The sequence below is a fragment of the Rana temporaria genome, chromosome 5 (genome assembly GCF_905171775.1).
Source record: "Rana temporaria chromosome 5, aRanTem1.1, whole genome shotgun sequence".
Lineage (NCBI taxonomy): Eukaryota > Metazoa > Chordata > Amphibia > Anura > Ranidae > Rana > Rana temporaria.
This window is the reverse complement of record NC_053493.1, coordinates 94,582,822-94,604,111: the sequence shown is the minus strand read 5'-3', so window position 1 is coordinate 94,604,111 and position 21,290 is coordinate 94,582,822. Positions and strand designations below refer to the sequence as shown.

Genomic DNA, 21,290 nt, shown 5'->3' with positions numbered 1-21,290 from the left:
CTTTATCTACAGTTGTTTAAAAAAGATTTTTAATCATAAAAGCTGAGTGTTCATTTCCTGGTAAATAAAGGAACATTACACCATTCTTGTTTTCGGAGACTGGGCTTTAAAGTGTGTCTAAAAACTTTTTCTATAGTAATTGGATTGAGTGGTGTGGGGTAAGAACCTCCTGTAATTTTTTTTTGATATTGTAACACTGTTATGAAGATTCATCCCCCCATTGTCATGGGGACTAAAATTGAGAGAGAATCCAACATTTTGAGTTGTCATCTGGATAGGAATAGAGGCCTCGTATTGCAAAAAAACAAAATAACTGCAAAAGTTTTGAGCATTTTTCTTTATCGTACATCACGGGACACAGAGCGGCATTCATTACTATATGGGTTATATGGAGTACCTTCAGGTGTAGACACTGGCAATCTCAAACAGGAAATGCCCCTCCCTATATAACCCCCTCCCATAGGAGGAGTACCTCAGTTTTTCCGCCAGTGTCTTAGGTGTTAGTCATGGTTTAGCTTGCCTCCACATCCTTGGGATTAGGTGAGCTAACCGGTTCTGTCCAAAAAAGCCTCAGCGCTAAAGTGGTCAGTAACCGGACCCCAAACCCTTGGGGTATAGCCCATAATGCTTTTCTTTTTAGAGAGCTGGACCCTGGGCCCAGAACTTAGAAACCATTGGGTGCCTAATGTTTCTGTTGCCAGAGTGCTATATGGGCCCAGGACAGTGGATCCTTCATAGGAACCCAGGGCCTGAAGGTCTAGACATCCCCACCGAGATGGGGGAAGATTGGGCCTCTTGCTTGGCAAAGTCCTGCGGCATGGAGCAGGTAAGTGAGGGGAAAACTTGCGGAACTTGGTTCTTAGCAGGTTTTTTCTGGGGGGTCACAGGGGACATGCCTAAAGTTATGCACTGCATCTGGCAAACTAGTCACATATCATAAAGATAGGATGGCTCTATATGTATTATTCCCCATAAGATGTGACCTCCCTTGTAGTGTTGGAAAAGCATGGAGTGGGGCCTGTGTGATATAAAAGTATATGTGTGTGTCAGAGAGCTGTGCTTACCTGCAAGCCTCCAGGCGATGCTCCATTCAGTCTTCCTCCTCACGGCCTGCAAAGCAGGCAAAACGCTGACCTCCTCATGGTTCCAGGCTGCAGGCTGCAGTTTGCTGGAGCAGAGAGGTCCCTTCCTCCCAACCCCACCCCCCCCCCTGTCGGGAGGGGCATTTCCTGTTTGAGATTGCTGGGGGGGAAGGGCGGGTCAGTGGCTTAAGGAAGGGGCGGCCCTTCCTTGTTTGTTCCATATAGCTCATTCAATACTTTGGAACTGAGGAGGAAAGACCAGAACGGCAAGCACGGGGCGCCGAGGACACACAGTGGCCAGAAAGAATATTGCAGTCTTCAGAAAGACTGTTTTCAAGCCTAGGAATAGGCTGTTTCTTTTCCATCTCATAGTTTTTCTTGCAATACTACTCAGGGGGACAGAATGTTTTTTCTTTCCTAGATTTGAAAAAAAAAAAAAAAAAAAAAAAAGTGTCATCTAGGGGAGAGGAAGCATTTTTTTATCCCCCAAACAGGTGTTTGGGCATTTAACTATTTATAAGTCCCAGGTACCAATAAGTAGCAGGTGTACCTCGGTATTGTACCATGGCATCAAAAAAACAAGGGTACAAGAGGTGGGGATTCCCCCAGAGAGTCTGAGGTCTCGGACAAAGCTATGCCGCTGCTTTCCCCACAGGGAGCCTTGGGGCCATCGGGATCTGGGGCTGGAGCTGACGCGGGTCAGTCCAACCCTAAGATGGTCACGGAGGAGGTATTACTCACCTCTTTAAAAGAGATGCAGAAAAGCATGGGTAAAATGATAGCCGCAGCTATGCGGGGCAGTAAGCGGAATAGATCTCCGTCGCCCGAGCGCGGACCCTCAGAAGAGGAGGTCCTTTCCTCAGGGGAATTGGACGACCTCTTGGACAAGGACCAAGTAGGTTCAGGGATCGAGGATCCGGATACAGAGGAGTCTGGGGCAGTCTCCCTGAGGGAGAGCTGGTGGATTCAAGGATTGTCGGACTTGGTCCATAGGGCATTCAACTTGCCAGTACCAGATCTCCAGGTATCGACGGTTTCAGCTTTGGGCTCACTGAGGGCGCCTCAAAGCAATGCTGTGTTTCCGATCCATCCTCTATTAGAGGGAGTTTTGTTCCAAGATTGGAACAAGCCAGATAAGATCTTCTTACCACCTAAGAAGTTCTCTGTCCTATATCCTATGGAAGAAAAATTTTCCAAAAGATGGGCTACTCCTGCAGTGGACGCAGCCATCTCATGTGTTAACAAATCGTTAACATGCCCTGTAGAAAACATACAGGTGTTCAAGGATCCAGTTGATAAGCGCTTGGAAGCACTACTTAAGAACTCCTTCACTACTGCAGGGGCAGTAGTACAGCCAGCTGTGGCTGCGATTGGGGTCGCTCAAGCATTATCGGATCAATTTAAGCAGATGCTTAAACTTATTCCTGCCCAGCAGGCAGAAGAATTTTCGGATGTCCCTAAGGCCATATGTTTTACGGTAGACGCAATCAAGGATTCTATCCAGCAAGCGTCACGTTTATCGTTATCCCTTATCCATATGAGAAGACTTATGGTTAAAAAGCTGGGAGGCTGAGCCCCCATGCAAGAAGCTCCTGGTAGGGTTCCCCTTCCATGGAGGACGACTCTTCGGAGAAGACCTAGATAAATACATTCAGACCATTTCAAACGGCAAGAGTACTCTCTTGCCAACTAAGAAGAAGGTTCAGGGGCCTGCGTTTAAACGACAGTATTCCCCTGGGCAGGGGCCCTCTAATGCCAAGCAGTATCGACGGCCTCCTGCAAAAGCAAACTTCGGCTTCAACAGCAAATCACAAGGACAGGCTGTTAGAGGCAAAAGGCAGTGGTTTCGCAAACCAGCAAAACCAGCCCCCAAGCCAACCTTATGAAGGGGCGCCCCCACCCACGAAGGTGGGGGGAAGGCTGCGACTCTTTTCAGAGATTTGGGAAGCCAGCATTCCCGACGAGTGGGTACGGTCTTCCGTGGCCACAGGCTACAAATTAGATTTCCTAAGGTTTCCTCCTCCTCATTTCCAGAAGTCGAGGATTCCAAACGATCCGGAAAAGGGAGCCGCATTAAGATCGGCATTAGATCATCTACTTTCCCAGGAAGTAATAGTAGAGGTACCAGTCCTGGAACAGGGGCTGGGTTTCTACTCCAACCTATTCATCATCCCAAAATCCAATGGAGATGTCAGGCCAATTTTGGACCTAAAGATGGTAAATGCATATCTAAAGATCCGCTCATTTCGGATGGAATCCGTGCGGTCAGCAGCTGCCACACTCCAGAAGGACGACTTCATGGCGTCCATAGACATAAAGGATGCCTACCTTCATGTTCCAATTTATCAGCCACATCAAAGATATCTACGCTTCATGGTGGCTTCGCGTCACTTCCAATTCGTGGCGCTTCCCTTCGGGTTGGCTACGGCCCCCCGGGTGTTCACGAAGGTCCTAGCTCCGATCCTAGCCAAGCTAAGGATCCAAGGGGTCACGATCCTAGCATACCTGGACGACCTCCTAGTCATAGACCACTCGTCTCCCGGCTTGGAGCGAGCAGTGGCCCTCACGGTCCAATACCTCGAGAGGTTCGGCTGGGTCCTAAATCGAGAAAAGTCAGCTTTCCAGCCCACAAGGCAGTTGGAATATCTCGGCATGAGATTAGACACAGAACAACAAGGAGTGTTCCTACCTCTGAGGAAGGTAAAAGCCATCAAGGAATTAATCCTACTGGTTCTAAGCACTCGCATCCTACAGGCAGCCATCCTGTCAGCATGGAGCAGAAGGCCACAGGCCTTGGATATCCCGTTGCCGCTCTTATCAAGAGTCCGACAAAGTCTGTGTTGGTGGTTAGACCCTCAGAATCTACTGAAGGGGAAGTCTTTCAGCCCAGTGGCTTGGAAGATAGTGACCACAGATGCCAGCCTGACGGGCTGGGGAGCAATTTTGGATGGTTGCACTCGCCAAGGTACTTGGGCAAAGCCAGAGAAGCAGTTGCCCATCAACATCTTGGAGCTCAGAGCTGCTCGACTAGCCCTCAGGGCTTGGACGTCAAAATTGCAGGGGTTCCCGGTGAGAATTCAATCAGACAATGCCACGGCCGTGGCATACATAAATCACCAAGGGGGAACCAGGAGTCAAGCCGCTCAGAGAGAGGTGAGCTTGATTCTCCTATGGGCAGAGGCGCATGTGCCCTGCATATCGGCAATATTCATTCCAGGAGTGGACAACTTTCAGGCGGACTTCTTAAGCCGCCAGACTCTATGGCCGGGGGAATGGTCTCTGCATCCACAAGTCTTTCAAGCACTCTGCCAAAGATGGGGAGTGCCGGACGTGGATATCATGGCATCGAGACTCAACAAGAAACTAGACAGGTTCATATCCCGCTCAAGGGATCCGATGGCCTGCGGAACCGATGCGTTGGTTTGCCCTTGGCATCAGTTCAAACTTCTTTATGCGTTTCCCCCGCTCCAGTTACTACCCCGCCTGCTGCGCAGGATCCGGGTGGAACACATACCAGTCATCCTGGTAGCTCCAGCATGGCCCAGAAGGGCATGGTACTCACTCATCCTAAAGATGGTAGTGGGAGACCCTTGGACTCTTCCTCTACGGCCAGACCTGCTATCGCAAGGTCCGATCCTCCACCCTGCCTTACGGCATCTAAATTTGACGGCCTGGAAGCTGAATCCCTGATTCTCAGGGGTAGAGGTCTGTCTCAGAAAGTAGTCTCTACCCTAATCAGAGCCAGGAAACCGGTCTCTAGGGTGATTTATTACAGGGTCTGGAAGGCCTATGTAGGCTGGTGTGAGTCCAAGCGATGGCTTTCTCGCAAATTTACCATCGATAGAGTATTAAGTTTTCTCCAGCTAGGAGTGGATAAAGGATTGGCATTAAGCACAATCAAAGGACAGATTTCTGCTCTGTCAGTGTGGTTTCAGCGGCCGCTGGCCACCCACTCGCTGGTTAAGACCTTCCTTCAAGGGGTCTTACGTATTAGACCTCCAGTTAAATCCCCGCTTTGTCCGTGGGATTTAAATCTTGTTCTGTCAAGTTTACAGAAACAACCGTTTGAGCCGTTGGCTGAAATTCCTTTGGTTCTACTGACAAGGAAGTTAGTATTTTTGGTTGCCATAGTTTCCGCAAGAAGAGTTTCGGAGCTAGCGGCCTTATCCTGTAAGGAACCATATCTTGTTTTTCATAAGGACAGGGTCGTTCTCCGCCCTCATCCTTCCTACCGAAGGTCATATCCAGTTTTCATTTGAACCAGGATTTGGTATTACCATCCTTCTTCCCTAAACCTACTTCCAGAAAGGAAGGGTTGCTGCATACCTTGGATATTGTCAGGGCCATGAAGGCCTATCTTAAAGCTACAAAGAAGATCCGGAAAACAGATGTGCTGTTCATTCTACCGGATGGGCCCAAGAAGGGGCAGGCAGCTGCAAAGTCCACCATTTCTAGGTGGATTAAGCAATTAATCACTCAGGCCTACGGCTTGAAAGGGTTGCCTCCTCCAGTATCATTAAAGGCTCATTCTACTAGAGCCATGGGCGCCTCCTGGGCAGCACACCACCAGATCTCTATGGCTCAAGTTTGCAAGGCGGCAACCTGGTCTTCTGTCCACACGTTTACAAAATTCTACAAGTTGGACGTAAGAAGGAATACTGATACTGCCTTCGGGCAGGCAGTGCTGCAGGCTGCAGTTTGAGACCCTCGGATTCCGGGGGCTCCTCTTTTTTGAGTTAAATTTAAAATTTAAAATTATTTTTCTCAACTAAGTTGGATTTATTATGATTTGAGTATATCTCTAAATTAAATCCTTTTGTCTTGGAGATGTTCTCCCTCCCCTCATTGTAAGCATTGCTTTGGGACATCCCATATAGTAATGAATGCCGCTCTGTGTCCCGTGATGTACGATAAAGAAAAAGAGATTTTTAATACAGCTTACCTGTAAAATCTTTTTCTTGGAGTACATCACGGGACACAGAGCTCCCACCCCTCTTTTTTGAGGACCATTTTGGGAGGCATACTGCTTGCTACAAAACTAAGGTACTCCTCCTATGGGAGGGGGTTATATAGGGAGGGGCATTTCCTGTTTGAGATTGCCAGTGTCTACACCTGAAGGTACTCCATATAACCCATATAGTAATGAATGCCGCTCTGTGTCCCGTGATGTACTCCAAGAAAAAGATTTTACAGGTAAGCTGTATTAAAAATCTCTTTTTTTACTCCCTCCAAAATGAAGAAAACAATGGGGTAGATTCAGGAAAGAATTACGCCGGCGTATCCATAGATACGCCACGTAATTCCAAAGCTGCGCCGGCGTATCTATTTTCTGTATTCAGAAAGCTAGATACGCCGGCATTAGCCTAAGATACGTCTGGCATAAGTCTCTTACGCCGTCGTATCTTAGGGTGCATTCTCACGCTGGCCGCTAGGTGGCGCTTCCGTAGTTGTCAGCGTAGAGTATGCAAATTACATACTTATCACAAACGTACGTGCGCCCGGCGTTTGTTTTTACGTTGTTTGCGTTAAGTCTTTTTCGGCGTAAGGCTGCTCCTGCTATTAGGAGGCGCAGCCAATGTTAAGTATGGACGTCGTTCCCGCGTCGCGATTTTAAAATTTTACGTCGTTTGCGTAAGTCGTCCGCGAATGGCGCTGGACGCCATTTACATTCACGTTGAAACCAATGACGTCCTTGCGTTGTCATTTTCCGCAATGCACGTCGGGAAATTTTAGGGACGGCGCATGCGTAGTACGTTCGGCGCGGGAACGCGCCTAATTTAAATGATCCACACCCCCTACCAGATCATTTGAATTACGCGCGCTTACCCCGGCCCCTTTTACGCTACACCGCCGCAACTTACGGAGCAAGTGCTTCGTGAATACAGCACTTTCTCCTGTATGTGACGGCGGCGTAGCGTAAATACGATACGCTGCGCCGCGGTTTAAATTGCGCGCCCCTACCTGAATCCACCCCAATGGCTTTAGATATACGTTACGTTCAACCCTTGGTTCTAATCCCCAAGCTTCTTATATTTGTAACCGCCTCATTAGGGTAAAGTGTGCATTGATGCAACTTGTGGAGCATGTCATAATTTCCTCCACAGTGTTCATGGACAGGGTGCAGTAATAAATCAGCATGGTGTACATACAACATAAAACAAGGTATTCCCTTACCCTTGTGGCCTTCTCATGTGAATTGGAGCTTTGGTTCTTTATCGGTTCTAATGATCCAATGACTTAGAGAAGTGAAAGATAATATTACTAGACCCCTTAACATGATACATCTTGCAACACAGAAGGCCATACCCAAATAATGCCGAAAAGGTGTTCAGTTGCGTAGGCTGGACATTTATGACAGCAGTGATGCAATATCTAGAAATGTGGATCAACTTCTTGAAATTGATAGAGGAAATTTTTTCAAAACCCTATCGCTATGGTGAGAATTAATAACGCCATCTCTGACAGCTTTGACTTACATGGCACCTGGCACAGCTGCCCGCTATACCCCATCATTACCCTGTTATGTAATACATGGTCTAATCTTGAAAATAAAGGCCTTCAAAACTGAACACAAGGTAGCAGATTATGCAGATAAACTGCTGTTTTTACTCACACAACCCATAACCACACTAACATTCTCAATGAATTAAGAACATGCAATGCCCTGTCAAATTTTAAGATATATCTGTGGCTCTTAATATCAATGTACTGCAATGAATTCTTGCAAGTATTATGAGTCTCTTCCCATTTAAGTGGGCCCAACACCATATTGAATATCTGGGCATCTTTTTGACTTGTCAGATTAAAAGAAAAGTTCAGGATTCATAAAAAAAAAATGATATATATATATTTACTCACCTAGCTGGATGCAGCATAGGTCCGATTCTGCATTTGTCCCCTGCTGGCCCTAAGGCAGAGAACCGAGTAATCAAACACTGCTGATCGCTCATCTTCCAGCCTTCAGGCTGTAGAGAGCTGGTGACTTGCTCTGCCCCTCCAGCGCTCACTGGGGCGTTGGGCTGTGGAGGGGACAGGAGTGGCTGGCTCAACCTCTCAGCGGCTCGCTGAGAGGCTGAGCCACCTGCCGTTCCAGGCATCTTGAGTGGATCCCGACAATATGGTAAAGATATTTCCAGAGCCTAGACTGGCCCTGTGATATCGGCTTTAGCCCCTCTGTTTGCTGAAAATGGTCACAGGAGTGCAGAAAGAACTGTGGGCCAGATCCACAAAAACCCGGCGCAACGTAACTTTTTCTATTTAAGTTACACTGCCGGAAAATTTCTACCTAAGTGCCCGATCCACAAAGCACTTACCTAGAAATTTTCGGCTGTGTAACTTAAATCCGGCCGGCGCAAGGCGTTCCTATTCAAATGGGGCGAGTCCCATTTATATTAGGCGCGCTCCCGCGCCGGCCGTACTGCGCATGCTCACGACGTCATTTTCCCGACGTGCTTTGCGCGGTTTTACATTGCACCTGGTTTTGAGAATCGCGACGGGCGTAAACAAAAAATACGGGTTGCGGCGGGGAAAAAAAAATTTAAAAAAAAAAAGACGGCGACGCGGGGTAGAAGGGTCTACTTTTACAAGGCCTAAACAGTTTAGGCCTTGTAAAAGCAGCCCTAATATTGCGATTGCAAACTAATACTTACGGAGAAAAAACGAAGCGTAAAAGCTTTGTGGATCTCCGTAAGTGCTAATTTGCATACCCGAAGCGGCATTTCGACGAGAAATGCCCCCAGCGGCGGCCGGGGTACTGCATCCTAAGATCCGACAGTGTAAGTCCCTTACACATGTCGGATCTTCTCCCTATCTTTTGGAAACTGATTCTGTGGATCAGTTCCAAAGATAGAAACAGGGATACGACGGCGTATCAGTAGATACTCCGTCGTATCCCTTTTGTGGATCTGGCCCTGTATTCCTGTGTTCCAAATAAACTTTGGCTATACTTCTTCTTTTTCAAGACATCTCTTCAGTTAGTTTCTCTTTTTTATTAACAAAAATTAGACAGCACCTGTGGATATGGATGTCAGAGAAATTTTCATAGTTCATCCTTAAGATGAATGCCCTTCCTAGATTTTTGTATCTCCTCTACACCATCCATAGGGATTCTGAAAACATTCCATAAACAAATTTGTAGTGAGTTTTTTACCTTGTTGTGGGCTCAAAAAGCACACAGATTGAATCAAACTCTACTGACTTAACCTAAACAGAGAGAAGGACCAGGTTTCCTGTACCCTCTCAAGCATCACAAGGCGGTGTATATGGCTAGGATCTTGGAAACGTGTGCAAACATAGAACATACAATCTGTGGATTTAACTAGAATACCCGTCCGTTGATATCCCTTTCAGTGGCCTCCCCTGGCTCAGTAGGAATCTTCCTCATCAGATCCTCTACCATCCTGAAATAGGTGCCAATCTCAAAAGCGTGTCAGGAGGACAGACCTATTTCTAATGACTATTGCCCTTCTTGAACAGATCTTTGCCTGTCTGCAGGCTGTTCTTCTGCAGTATCCAATATCCTGCCAACATTTTCTTTCAATAAGTGTTTATTAAAGGTTTCTTCTGTTATACAAAACATATTAAAAACAGCATATTGCAGAAATAATGAACAGAATCTGCATGGATCAAACGTCTAACAAGAAAATATAGGTTTAGGTAGGATACAAAACTGGGGAACTCCAGGCCTGCCAAAATGTTATTTCCCTCTTCTGCCTTCTGTTTATTTTTTGTCTTTCTTCAGTGTGTCGCTTGGTGTTCTATTTTAATTAATATTGTACACTGTATGTTACAAAAAAATTAAGAATATTTAAAACTAGGAAAGCAGTTAAATCTCAAAATCACTGGAGTCCTTTACACTTCAGATGTCATATTCTCTGCTTTGCTCCCTCTAGTGTCAATATGTAGTATTTTCCTGTGTGATAAAGACCATAAACTAAGCGCTCCTTCAATTTATTTTTCAGATTTCCGGTGGAAAAATAAATTTTGGGGGAAATCCATGGAAATAGTCCCAGTTGGTACAACACACTTGATTTTACCTGGGTAAGACAGTGTTTCATTGTGGCATTTTGTAATTGTAACACATATATGTTTAGTGGTTTTTAGAAATATTGTGTTGGAGCTCTCCTTAAGTAAGCATTGCTTACTTAAACAGGAAGCTTTTCATAGTGGGGAATAAATTATTTGATCCGCTGCTGATTTTGTAAGTTTTCCCACTTACAAAGAAATGAAGGGTCTATAATTGTTTATCATAGGTATATTTTAAATGATAGAGACAAAATATGAACCACAAATCCAGAAAAACAAATGATACAAATGTTCTAAATTGAGTTGCAGTTCAGTGAGTAAAATAATTCCGGGCTCCCACAGGGTGGCTACAGTATGTGCTCATATGGTACACAGATTAGTCCTGTCAATTCAAGAAAGTGCTCCAAATGATGTGTGTATAAAAGACACCTCTCCACAGAATCTTTCTTCCATTCAAACCTCACGATGATGGGCAAGACCAAAGAGCTGTCAAAGGACATCAGGGACAAGATTGTAGACCTGCACAAGCCCTGAAATGGGCTACAAAACCATCCGCAAGAAGCTTGGTGAGAAGAAGACAACTGTTGGAGTGATTATTTGCAAATGGAAGTACAAAATAACCATTAATCGCCCTCGGTCTGGGGCTCCATGCAAGATTCCACCTCATGGGATAAGGATTATCATGAGAAAAGAGAGGGATCAGCCAAGAACTACACAGAAGGAGCTTGTGAATGATCTCAAGGCAGTTGGGACCACAGTCACCAAATAAACCATTGGTAACACAATACGCTGCCATGGATTGAAATCCTGCAGCACCCGCAAGGCCCCCTTCCTCAAGAAGACACATGTACAGGCCCATCTGAAGTTTGCTAATGAAAATCTAAATGTTTCAGAGTAGGATTAGGAGAAAGTGCTGTGGTCAGATGATGTCACAAACTATGGTGAACGAGAGTGAACCACAACTGCGCTTAAGGAAGGACTTCAATGCACTTCTCTATGCTATGTGATTTATCAGTACTGGACCCCAGGCGTCACTCTAATCAGAGAAAAAGAGTTTGGGGGTTCACTACATCATATCACTCACATATAGGAATGCATTGAGCTACTAAGGGAGCAGGTAGAATATACCTTCAACCCTTAGCTTTAAAAAGGTATGACGAACATGTTCAATAATTTAGGTCAGTAGGGCCTATACTATAAGGAACCAATGTCAAGCACATAGCATAGGAAAGTACTGTATGCAAACAGCATATACTTGAGAGAGGCAGTAGCTTAATTGGTTTAAGAGTGTATGTCCATTTAAGGCAGTGCTTCTCAAATAGTGGGGCCCGCCCGAGTCTCCGTAAAGCCTCCGTAAAGGGGGGCTCGTTTGACCTCGGCAAATACTGCATACTGCAGAGAGAGGGAGCAGCGCGGCGCGATCACTTGAGATTGTCCCAGCGCAGCCCGACGCGGAGGACCACGTGACCCTTTCGAGGAGAACAGACCCGATTGGATAGACATAATGCTCTTTCTTTCTCGTACATCACGGGACACAGAGCAGCATATTCATTACTATGTGGGTTATATGGAGTACCTTCAGGTGATGGACACTGGCAATCTCAAACAGGAAGTGCCCCTCCCTATATAACCCCCTCCCATAGGAGGAGTACCTCAGTTTTTTCGCCAGTGTCTTAGGTGTTGGTCATGGAATAGCTTGTCTCCTACATCCTTGGGATCAAGGCAGGCTAACCGGATCTGTCCAAGGTGCCTCAGAGCCAAAGTGGACAGTACCCGGGCCCCAAACCGTGGGGTTTTGCCCATAATGCTTCTCTTTTTAGAGAGCTGGACCCTGGGCCCAGGACTTAGAACCTCTGCGGTACCTAAGGTAACCTGTTTGCCAGGGTGCTATATGGGCCCAGGACAGTGGGTTCCTTTTTAGGACCCCAGGGCCTGAAGGTCTAGTACGCCACCCACGGAGATGGGGGAAGATTGGACCGCTTGCTATGCAAAGTCCTGCGGCATGGAGCAGGTAAGAAAGGGGGGGCCTGCGGGACTTGGTTCGTCGGCAGGCTCTCTAGGGAGATCTTTGGGGGATGTGCCTGAGTATGCTCTTGCATTGGCAGTTTTGGGCCACTATGTCTATCAAAGAGACAGGATGGTCTATGTATGGGCTCCCATGTGTGATCTTCCTAAAGATATGTGTTGCATTGTAAATTGTCTGCTGGGCGCTGGGTTGGGAAAGGAGCTGTTAGCTATGCTTTCCCAGGACTGGGGGGTCAGTGACTCACCTGAGGCCTTACCTGTCTGGGTGCCGTGCGGTGTCCTCCTCCAGCATGTCAGACGCTTCCGGCGTGGCCCCCTCCTCCGCAACAGGGGCGCGCGCGCGGGCGCGCGCCCTGTAATATAGGCGCAGGGTGATGATTCGCGCCGTTGTGGAGAAAGAGGGGCGGGACATCCAGTCTCATAAAAGGAAGGGGCGGCCCTTCCTCTATGCTGTGTAGCTCAGTTGCTTACTGAGCTTGAAGGAGGAGGACGCAGAGCGGTTGCAGTGCGGCTGAGGGCACCCAGTGGCGCAAGGAAGTATTGCAGTTCTGGTGAACAGAACTAGCTGTGTGGTTACTAGCCTAAAAAATTCCTTATACAGCAGATGGATACTTGCAATTTTTTGAGGGAAGACAGCATGTTTTCATAAAAAAAAAAAAAAAAAAAAAAAAAGGGTTTTTGAAAAAAAAAAAAAATAAAAAAAAAAAAAAAAAAAAAAAATATAGGAAACATACTGGTCTTCCCGTTTTGGTTTTTGGACGTTAATTGTTAATACCGTTCCCTAAACCGTACTATTTCTTTCTCCTAGCTACAACCATCAAGGGTTGTAAGCAGGGGTACCTCGGTATTGTACCATGGCTTCCAAAGGTTCAGGATCAGGGGGTACAAAAGAAAGGGGCCCCCCCTCAGATTCTGACGGTTCAGATCGGCCTATGCCGGTACTTTCCCCACAGGTTATTACACCATTGGGCACCTTGGTTAAGCCATTAGGGAGATCTGGTGCTGAGGCTACATCAGATCCACCCAACCCTGTGTTTATCACAGAGAGTATGCTAGCCGCCTCCTTGGAGGGGCTAGAGAAAAGATTGGCGGCTATGATAGCCAAATCTACACCGGGTAAAAAGCGGACTAGGTCTCCGTCGCCTGAGTGTGGACCCTCAGATGCTGAGGTTCTCTCCCCGGGGGGATTTGAGTTGCAGGAGGATCATTTGGACCGGGACCAAATTGGTTCAGAGGTTGAGGGTTCGGCTAATGAAGAGCCTTGCTCGGCCTCCCAAGCGGAAAGCTTCTGGGTTCATTCTCTGACAGACATGGTCCACTTGGCGTTTAATTTGCCTTTGCCGGAACCTCAGGGTCCGGCCGTATCATCTTTAGGCTCTTTGAAAACGCCTCGCAGTAGCGCTGTTTTTCCAGTCCATCCTCTTTTAGAGGAAGTAATCTTCCAGGATTGGGCACGACCAGACAGAATCTTTTTACCACCTAAAAGATTTTCCGTCGTCTATCCTATGGAAGAAAAATTTGCCAAAAAGTGGACTCTCCCAGTGGTGGATGCCGCCATCTCCTGTGTAAATAAGTCCCTGACTTGCCCGGTAGAAAACATACAGGTGTTTAAAGAACCGGTTGATAAGCGTTTGGAGACGCTTTTAAAAGCATCCTTTACTACGGCGGGTGCAGTAATACAGCCAGCGGTGGCTGCTATTGGAGTTTGTCAGGCACTTACAGACCAGACAAGACAAATGCTTAAGGTTATTCCGGCCCAACAGGCGGAAGAATTATCTGATATTCCTAGAGCCATGTGCTTCGCGGTGGATGCTATAAAGGATTCCATCCAGCAAGCGTCTCGTCTGTCACTATTTTTAGTACATATGAGAAGGCTCTTATGGTTAAAGAACTGGGAGGCTGAGCCCCCATGCAAAAAGCTCCTGGCAGGGTTTCCCTTCCATGGAGAACGACTCTTCGGAGAAGATCTGGATAAATACATTCAGACTATTTCAAGTGGCAAAAGTACACTTCTACCAGTAAAAAAGAAGGTCCGGGGACCTGCGTTCAAACGGCAGCTTCCCCCTGCTCAGGGGCCCGCCAATTCCAGGCAGTATCGACGGCCTCCTGCGAGATCATACTTTAACAATAAGCCACCAGGACAAGCCTTTGGAGGCAAGAAGCAGTGGTATCGTAAACCAGCAAAGACAGCCCCTAAGTCTGCCTCATGAAGGGACGCCCCCACCCACGAAGGTGGGGGGAAGGCTGCGTCTTTTTTCAGAAATTTGGGAGACCGACATTCCCGACAAGTGGGTCCGGTCTTCCGTGGCCACAGGCTACAAATTAGAATTTCTAAGAATCCCTCCACCTCATTATCAGGAGTCGAGAGTGCCAGTCGAGCCGACAAAGAAGGCCGCCTTAATGGCGGCATTAAATCATTTGCTTTACCAAGGCGTGATAGTAGAGGTACCAGCCCAGGAACAGGGGCTAGGGTTCTACTCCAATCTGTTCATCATCCCAAAGCCCAACGGCGATGTCAGGCCAATCTTGGACTTAAAGGGATTAAATGCGTACTTAAAAGTACGCTCGTTCCGGATGGAATCCGTGCGATCGGCAGCCGCCGCACTTCAGAAAGACGACTTTCTGGCCTCCATAGACATAAAGGATGCTTACCTTCATGTGCCAATTTTTCAGCCACATCAAAGGTTTCTACGCTTCACAGTGGCTCGGCGTCATTTTCAATTTGTGGCACTCCCTTTCGGGTTGGCTACGGCTCCTCGAGTATTCACCAAGGTCCTAGCTCCAATTCTAGCCAACCTAAGAATCCAGGGGATCATTGTCCTAGCATACCTGGACGACCTTCTAATCATAGATCATTCATCTCCTGGCCTGGAGCGAGCAGTGGCTCTCACGGTTCGATACCTAGAGAGGTTCGGTTGGGTCCTAAACCGAGAAAAATCAGCTTTCCAACCCACAAAGAGGTTGGAATATCTCGGCATGTCATTAGACACGGAACAACAAAGGGTGTTCCTGCCTCGAATAAAGGTCGAGGCTATCAAAGAATTGATACATCTGGTTCTAAGCAAGAGAGAACCAACGATTCGCCTATGCATGCGATTACTAGGCAAGCTAGTGGCCACCTTCGAAGCGGTGCCATACGCTCAAAGTCACACTCGTGTCCTGCAGGCAGCCATTCTGTCAGCATGGAGCAAGAGGCCACAGGCCTTGGAATTTCCGTTGCCACTCTCATCAAGAGTCCGGCAGAGTCTGTGTTGGTGGTTAGACCCTCAGAATCTACTGAAGGGAAAATCTTTCAGCCCCGTGACATGGAAGATAGTGACCACAGATGCCAGCCTGAAGGGCTGGGGAGCGATCTTGGATGGGTGCACTCACCAAGGTACGTGGGCACAGGAGGAGAGTCAATTGCCCATCAATATCTTGGAGCTCAGAGCTGCCCGGCTAGCCCTCAGGGCTTGGACCTCCAAATTACAGGGGTTCCCGGTGAGGATACAGTCAGACAATGCCACGGCTGTGGCATATATAAATCACCAAGGGGGAACCAAGAGTCAAGCAGCTCAGAGGGAAGTGAGCTTAATTTTCCTATGGGCAGAGAATCATGTGCCCTGCATATCGGCAATATTCATCCCCGGGGTGGACAACCTGCAGGCGGACTTCTTGAGTCGTCAGACTCTGTCGCCAGGGGAATGGTCTCTGCATCCGCAAATATTTCAGATAATTTGCCAGAAGTGGGGAATGCCGGACGTGGATATCATGGCATCAAGGCTCAACAAGAAACTAGACAGGTTCATGTCCCGGACTCGGGACCCTATGGCCTGCGGGACCGATGCGTTAGTTTACCCTTGGCATCAGTTCAATCTTCTATATGCCTTCCCTCCGCTCCAGTTACTACCCCGCCTGTTGCGCAGGATCAGGGTGGAGCACAAGCCAGTCATTCTGATAGCTCCAGCATGGCCCAGAAGGGCATGGTACTCACTAATCCTAAAGATGTCAGTGGGAGACCCTTGGACGCTTCCTCTACGACCAGACCTACTCTCACAAGGCCCGATCCTGCACCCTGCATTACGGCGTCTAAATTTGACGGCCTGGCGGCTGAATCCCTGATTCTTAGGGGTAGAGGTCTATCTAGACAAGTAATCTCTACCCTGATTAAGGCTAGAAAGCCAGTCTCCAGAGTAATTTATTACAGGGTTTGGAGGGCCTATGTAGGCTGGTGCGAGTCCAAGAAATGGCTTTCCCGCAAATATACCATTGATAGAGTATTAAGTTTTCTCCAGCTAGGAGTGGATAAAGGATTGGCATTAAGCACAATCAAGGGACAGATTTCAGCTTTGTCAGTGTGGTTTCAGAGGCCGCTGGCCACCCACTCGCTGGTTAAGACCTTCATTCAGGGGGTCTTGCGTATTAATCCTCCGGTTAAGTCACCACTTTGTCCGTGGGACTTGAATCTTGTTCTGTCAACTCTACAGAAACAACCCTTTGAGCCGTTGGCTGAAGTTCCTTTGGTTTTACTAACAAGGAAGTTGGTATTTCTGGTCGCCATAGTTTCCGCCAGAAGAGTGTCAGAGTTGGCAGCCTTATCTTGTAAGGAGCCATATCTTATTCTGCATAAGGACAAGGTGGTTCTCCGTCCTCATCCTTCCTTTTTACCAAAGGTTATATCCAGTTTTCACCTGAACCAGGATTTGGTATTACCATCCTTTTTTCCAAAGCCCACTTCCAGAAAGGAAGGGTTGCTGCATACCTTGGATATTGTCAGGGCCATGAAGGCCTATCTTAAAGCTACAGAGAAGATTCGGAAAACAGATGTGTTATTCATTTTGCCAGATGGGCCCAAGAAGGGGCAGGCAGCTGCAAAATCCACCATTTCGAGATGGATTAAACAGTTAATTATTCAGGCCTACGGCTTGAAAGGGTTGCCTCCTCCGTTGTCAGTAAAGGCCCATTCTACCAGGGCCATGGGCGCCTCCTGGGCAGCACACCATCAGATCTCTATGGCTCAAGTATGCAAGGCGGCAACCTGGTCTTCAGTCCACACGTTTACAAAATTTTACCAGGTGGATGTAAGAAGGAATACAGATACAGCCTTTGGGCAGGCAGTGCTGCGGGCTGCGATTTAAGACCCTCAGAATCGGGGGCACCCTTGAGTTAAAATTTAAGTTTAAATTTAATTTTCTCAACTAAGTTGGATTTATTATTATTTGAGAGTATCTCTGAATTAAATCCTTGTGTCTTGGGAAGATTTCTCCCTCCCCTCAGTAAAGCATTGCTTTAGGACATCCCACATAGTAATGAATATGCTGCTCTGTGTCCCGTGATGTACGAGAAAGAAAAAGGGATTTTTAATACAGCTTACCTGTAAAATCCTTTTCTTGGAGTACATCACGGGACACAGAGCTCCCACCCCTCTTGTGGGGACCATTTTGGGAGGCATACTGCTTGCTACAAAACTGAGGTACTCCTCCTATGGGAGGGGGTTATATAGGGAGGGGCACTTCCTGTTTGAGATTGCCAGTGTCCATCACCTGAAGGTACTCCATATAACCCACATAGTAATGAATATGCTGCTCTGTGTCCCGTGATGTACTCCAAGAAAAGGATTTTACAGGTAAGCTGTATTAAAAATCCCTTTATCCTGATTGGCCAAACCCGCCCGTGTGACTCTTTGTAGACACGCAGTGTAGCAGACCCTCAAGTGACATCATGGAAATTTTTAACAGGGATGAGAAGACAGGCGGAGAGAGAAGGAGATAACAGAAAGTCTCCCGAAGGCTAAGACGAGGAAATATGACGAGGCGTATGTAGCGCTTGGCTTCACTGTGACTACGGTGGGAGACGAGGAAAGACCGGTGTGCTTACTATGTCTAAAAATGTTGGCAGCGGACAGCATGAAGCCAATTAAGGATAATAAGGTTAATAAGGATACGGTGTTATGCAGAGGTGTACTTATTACAATTTTATAGACAAATGATACTATTTACAGTCGCGCGCGAAATTTTTCTTCTTCCTAGGGGGGGGCATGACAGAAAATAATTGAGAAGCACTGATTTAAGGTATTCCACAGCTGTTACATGAAGGCACAATAAGTAATCCCAAGCAGCAAGGTTGTATAAACTAGAGCCAGGTTCAAATACAGTACTTTGTAAGGCTATATGTGAACAGGCTAATTCTAGAGCAATAGATGTAACGTGGCAATGGTACTTATCCATTTGCAGAGAATGAAAGTTCTTCAGTAAGCAGAGTATTGTAGCTGGAATGGGATTCTGTCATGGAGGTTCTCCTAGTGGAAATTATCTTAGGGTGTCCCCTGCAACTGCAGTAAGGCTGGCAGCGTGGATCCAGGTAAATGGATACTTAGAAGGAGTCAGCTAAAGGTTGGTGGTGGCATGGATCCGCGTTGTAATGATATCCTGTTGAGGGGATTATGCCTGTAGTTTATTTGTAGCGTGGTCCGGCTACGGCCGACAATAATAGACACCTCCCAACTGTCAAGCACGGAGGTGGAAACATTATGCTTTGGGTCTGTTTCTCTGCTAAATGTACAGTCTAACTTTGCTGCATTGAGGGGCCAATGGACGGGGCCATGTATTGTAAAATCTTGGATGGGAACCTTCTTCTCTCAGCCAGAACACTGAAGATGGATCGAGAATTGGTCTTCCAGCATGTCAATGACCCACCAAGGCAACAAATGAGTGGCTCAAGAAGAAGCACATTGATGTCATGAGTGGCCTAGCCAGTCTCTAGACCTTAATCCTATAGAAAAAGTATGACGGGAGCTGAAACTTTGAGTTGCCAAGCAACAGCCAAGAAACCTTAAGGATTTAGAGAAGATCTGTAAAGAAGAGTGGTGGACCAAAATCCCTCCTGAGATTTGTGCAAACCTGGTAACCAACTACAGAAACGTCTTACCTCTGTGCTTGCCAACAAGGGGTTCTCCACTAAGTTCTAAGTCATGTTTTGCCTGGGGATCAAATACTTATTTTAGTGACTGAACTACACTCATTTCTTTGTAAGTGGGCAAACTGCAAAAATCTGCAAATAATTATTTCTTTATAGTACATCACGGGACACAGAGCGGCATAGTCATTACTATACGGGTTATAGAGTCTACCTTCAGGTGATGGACACTGGCAATCTCAGACAGGAAGTCCCCTCCCTATATAACCCCCTCCCATAGTGGGAGTACCTCAGTTTTTTCGCCAGTGTCTTAGGTGTTTGGTCACGAAATAGCTTTGCCTCCACATCCTTGGGACCAAGGCAGGCTAACCGGATCTGTCCAAGGTGCCTCAGGGCCAAAGTGGACAGTACCCAGGCCCCAAGTCGTGGGGTTTTGCCTATAATGCTTCTCCTTGGAGGGCTGCACCCTGGGCCCAGGGCTTTTGGCTTTTTAAAAGTCCAAAAGTACCTGCTGCCAGGGTGCTGTATAGGTCCAGGGCAGAGGTGTTCCTTCCTGGACCCCAGTACCTGAAGGTCTAGTACGCTACCCACGGAGAGGGGGAAAGATTGGACCTGTGTGATGTCAGAAATTTTTTTGAGGGTGAACCTCCACTTTAACTTTTTTTTAAACTGTTCCAGCCACATGATCCAGCAGCTTGGTCTCCCTTGTGTAATGCCTCGTACGCACAATCAGAATTTCCGATGAAAAATGTCAGACGGAATTTTTTCATCGGATATTCCGACCGTGTGTATGCCCAATTGGACTTTTTCCGTCGGAAATTCCGACAGACATAGAAAGAGAACATGTTCTCTTTTTTTCCCCGACGAAAATTCCGTTCGTCTGTATGGAACTCCGATGGAGAAAAAAACAAGCACGCTAAGAATCAAGTAGACGCATGCTTGGAAGCATTGAACTTCATTTTTCTCAGCTCATGGTACGTGTTGTACGTCACCACGTTTTTGACGGTCAGAATTTGGTGTGACCAGACAGCTTGAGCAGAATTCCGTCGGAAAAACCCGTTGGAGTTTATTCCGACGGGAAAAAAACATTGTGTGTACAGGGCATTAGGGAGCGCTCGAAAATGGCTGTGAATTCCTGGAGCTGTGATGTCACTCATATTCTCCTATTGGTCATTCGTCATCGGTGCTCCCTCCTCTCCCCTGCAGCAGCCACTAACTAAGACAGGGGAGACAAAACTGCAGGATCACCGGACCAGATTAAAAAAAAGGGAAGTACACAGCTCTTTTTTTATATACAGATTATGCAGGATAGGTAGAATTTGAATATTTTTGAAGAATAGTTAGGCTTATCTTTCACTTTTGTTTTGAACTTGGGTGCATTGAAGGAGTACAATCTTATTATCTGTTAACCTCATCTAAATTCAAGTTATTATTTAACTTTTGGCACATCTGCACTGAAATAATAATGGGATTATGAACATGTTTAGGTGAATTGGGAGAGGGGGGAAGAAAAAAGGGTAATTGACTGACCTTGCAGACACCATTGATGGTGGAGAATACCAGTGGTCAAAATGTTTTTTTTTTTAACCTGTTGATTAGAACAATAAAGGAAGTCTGCACTGATCTAAACAAACTTTTTGCAGCTGGCATTCAGGATTGTTCTATAAAGCCACCAAACATCAGCTGTAAATATAATGCATACTTCTGCAGAATTAAATTGGCAATGGACAAACAAATTGTGCAAAACTAAGAGAAGTCCAGGTTACTCTGACTTATCTATTTAAGTCCAAGTTTCAAACCCATGTGCTTCAACACCTTGCAGCAGTGATCTTCATGTGCAAGCCCATCGCTGATATCAATGTTATACTTCGACTTTACTAAACACATTAGAGTAACCTGGAATTCTATTAGTTATGCAGAATTTATTATTTATGTTATTAATATGGAAGTGGTGCATTGTACAACCCCAATTCCATAAAAGTTTGGGACTCTGTGGGCCAGATTCTCAAAGAGTTACGCCGGCGTAACTCCGAATCTAAGCCCGTCGTATGTTTAAGTGTATTCTCAAACTGAGATGCACTTAAACATGCCTAAGATACGACGGCCTGCGCCGTCGTATCTTGGGGTGCAATATTTACACTGGCCGCTAGGTGGCGCTTCCATTGCGGTCGGCGTAAAATATGCAAATGAGTCGGCACGCCGATTCACGAACGTACGCTTGCCCGTCTCAGTAAATTTACGCCGTTTCCGTAAGAGATACGCGGC

General features: G+C 46.7%; 1 protein-coding gene across 2 annotated transcripts in view; it reads left to right on the top strand.

Annotated features, from left to right (window-relative positions):
* The window catches only part of OSBPL3 (oxysterol binding protein like 3), a 262,480-nt gene that overhangs the window by 226,853 nt on the left and 14,337 nt on the right, over positions 1-21,290 (top strand). For both annotated transcript variants that reach the window (XM_040352884.1, XM_040352885.1), the window contains one exon: positions 10,043-10,121. In XM_040352884.1, coding sequence (XP_040208818.1) covers positions 10,043-10,121 — 79 coding nt within the window. The remainder of the gene's footprint in view (positions 1-10,042; positions 10,122-21,290) is intronic.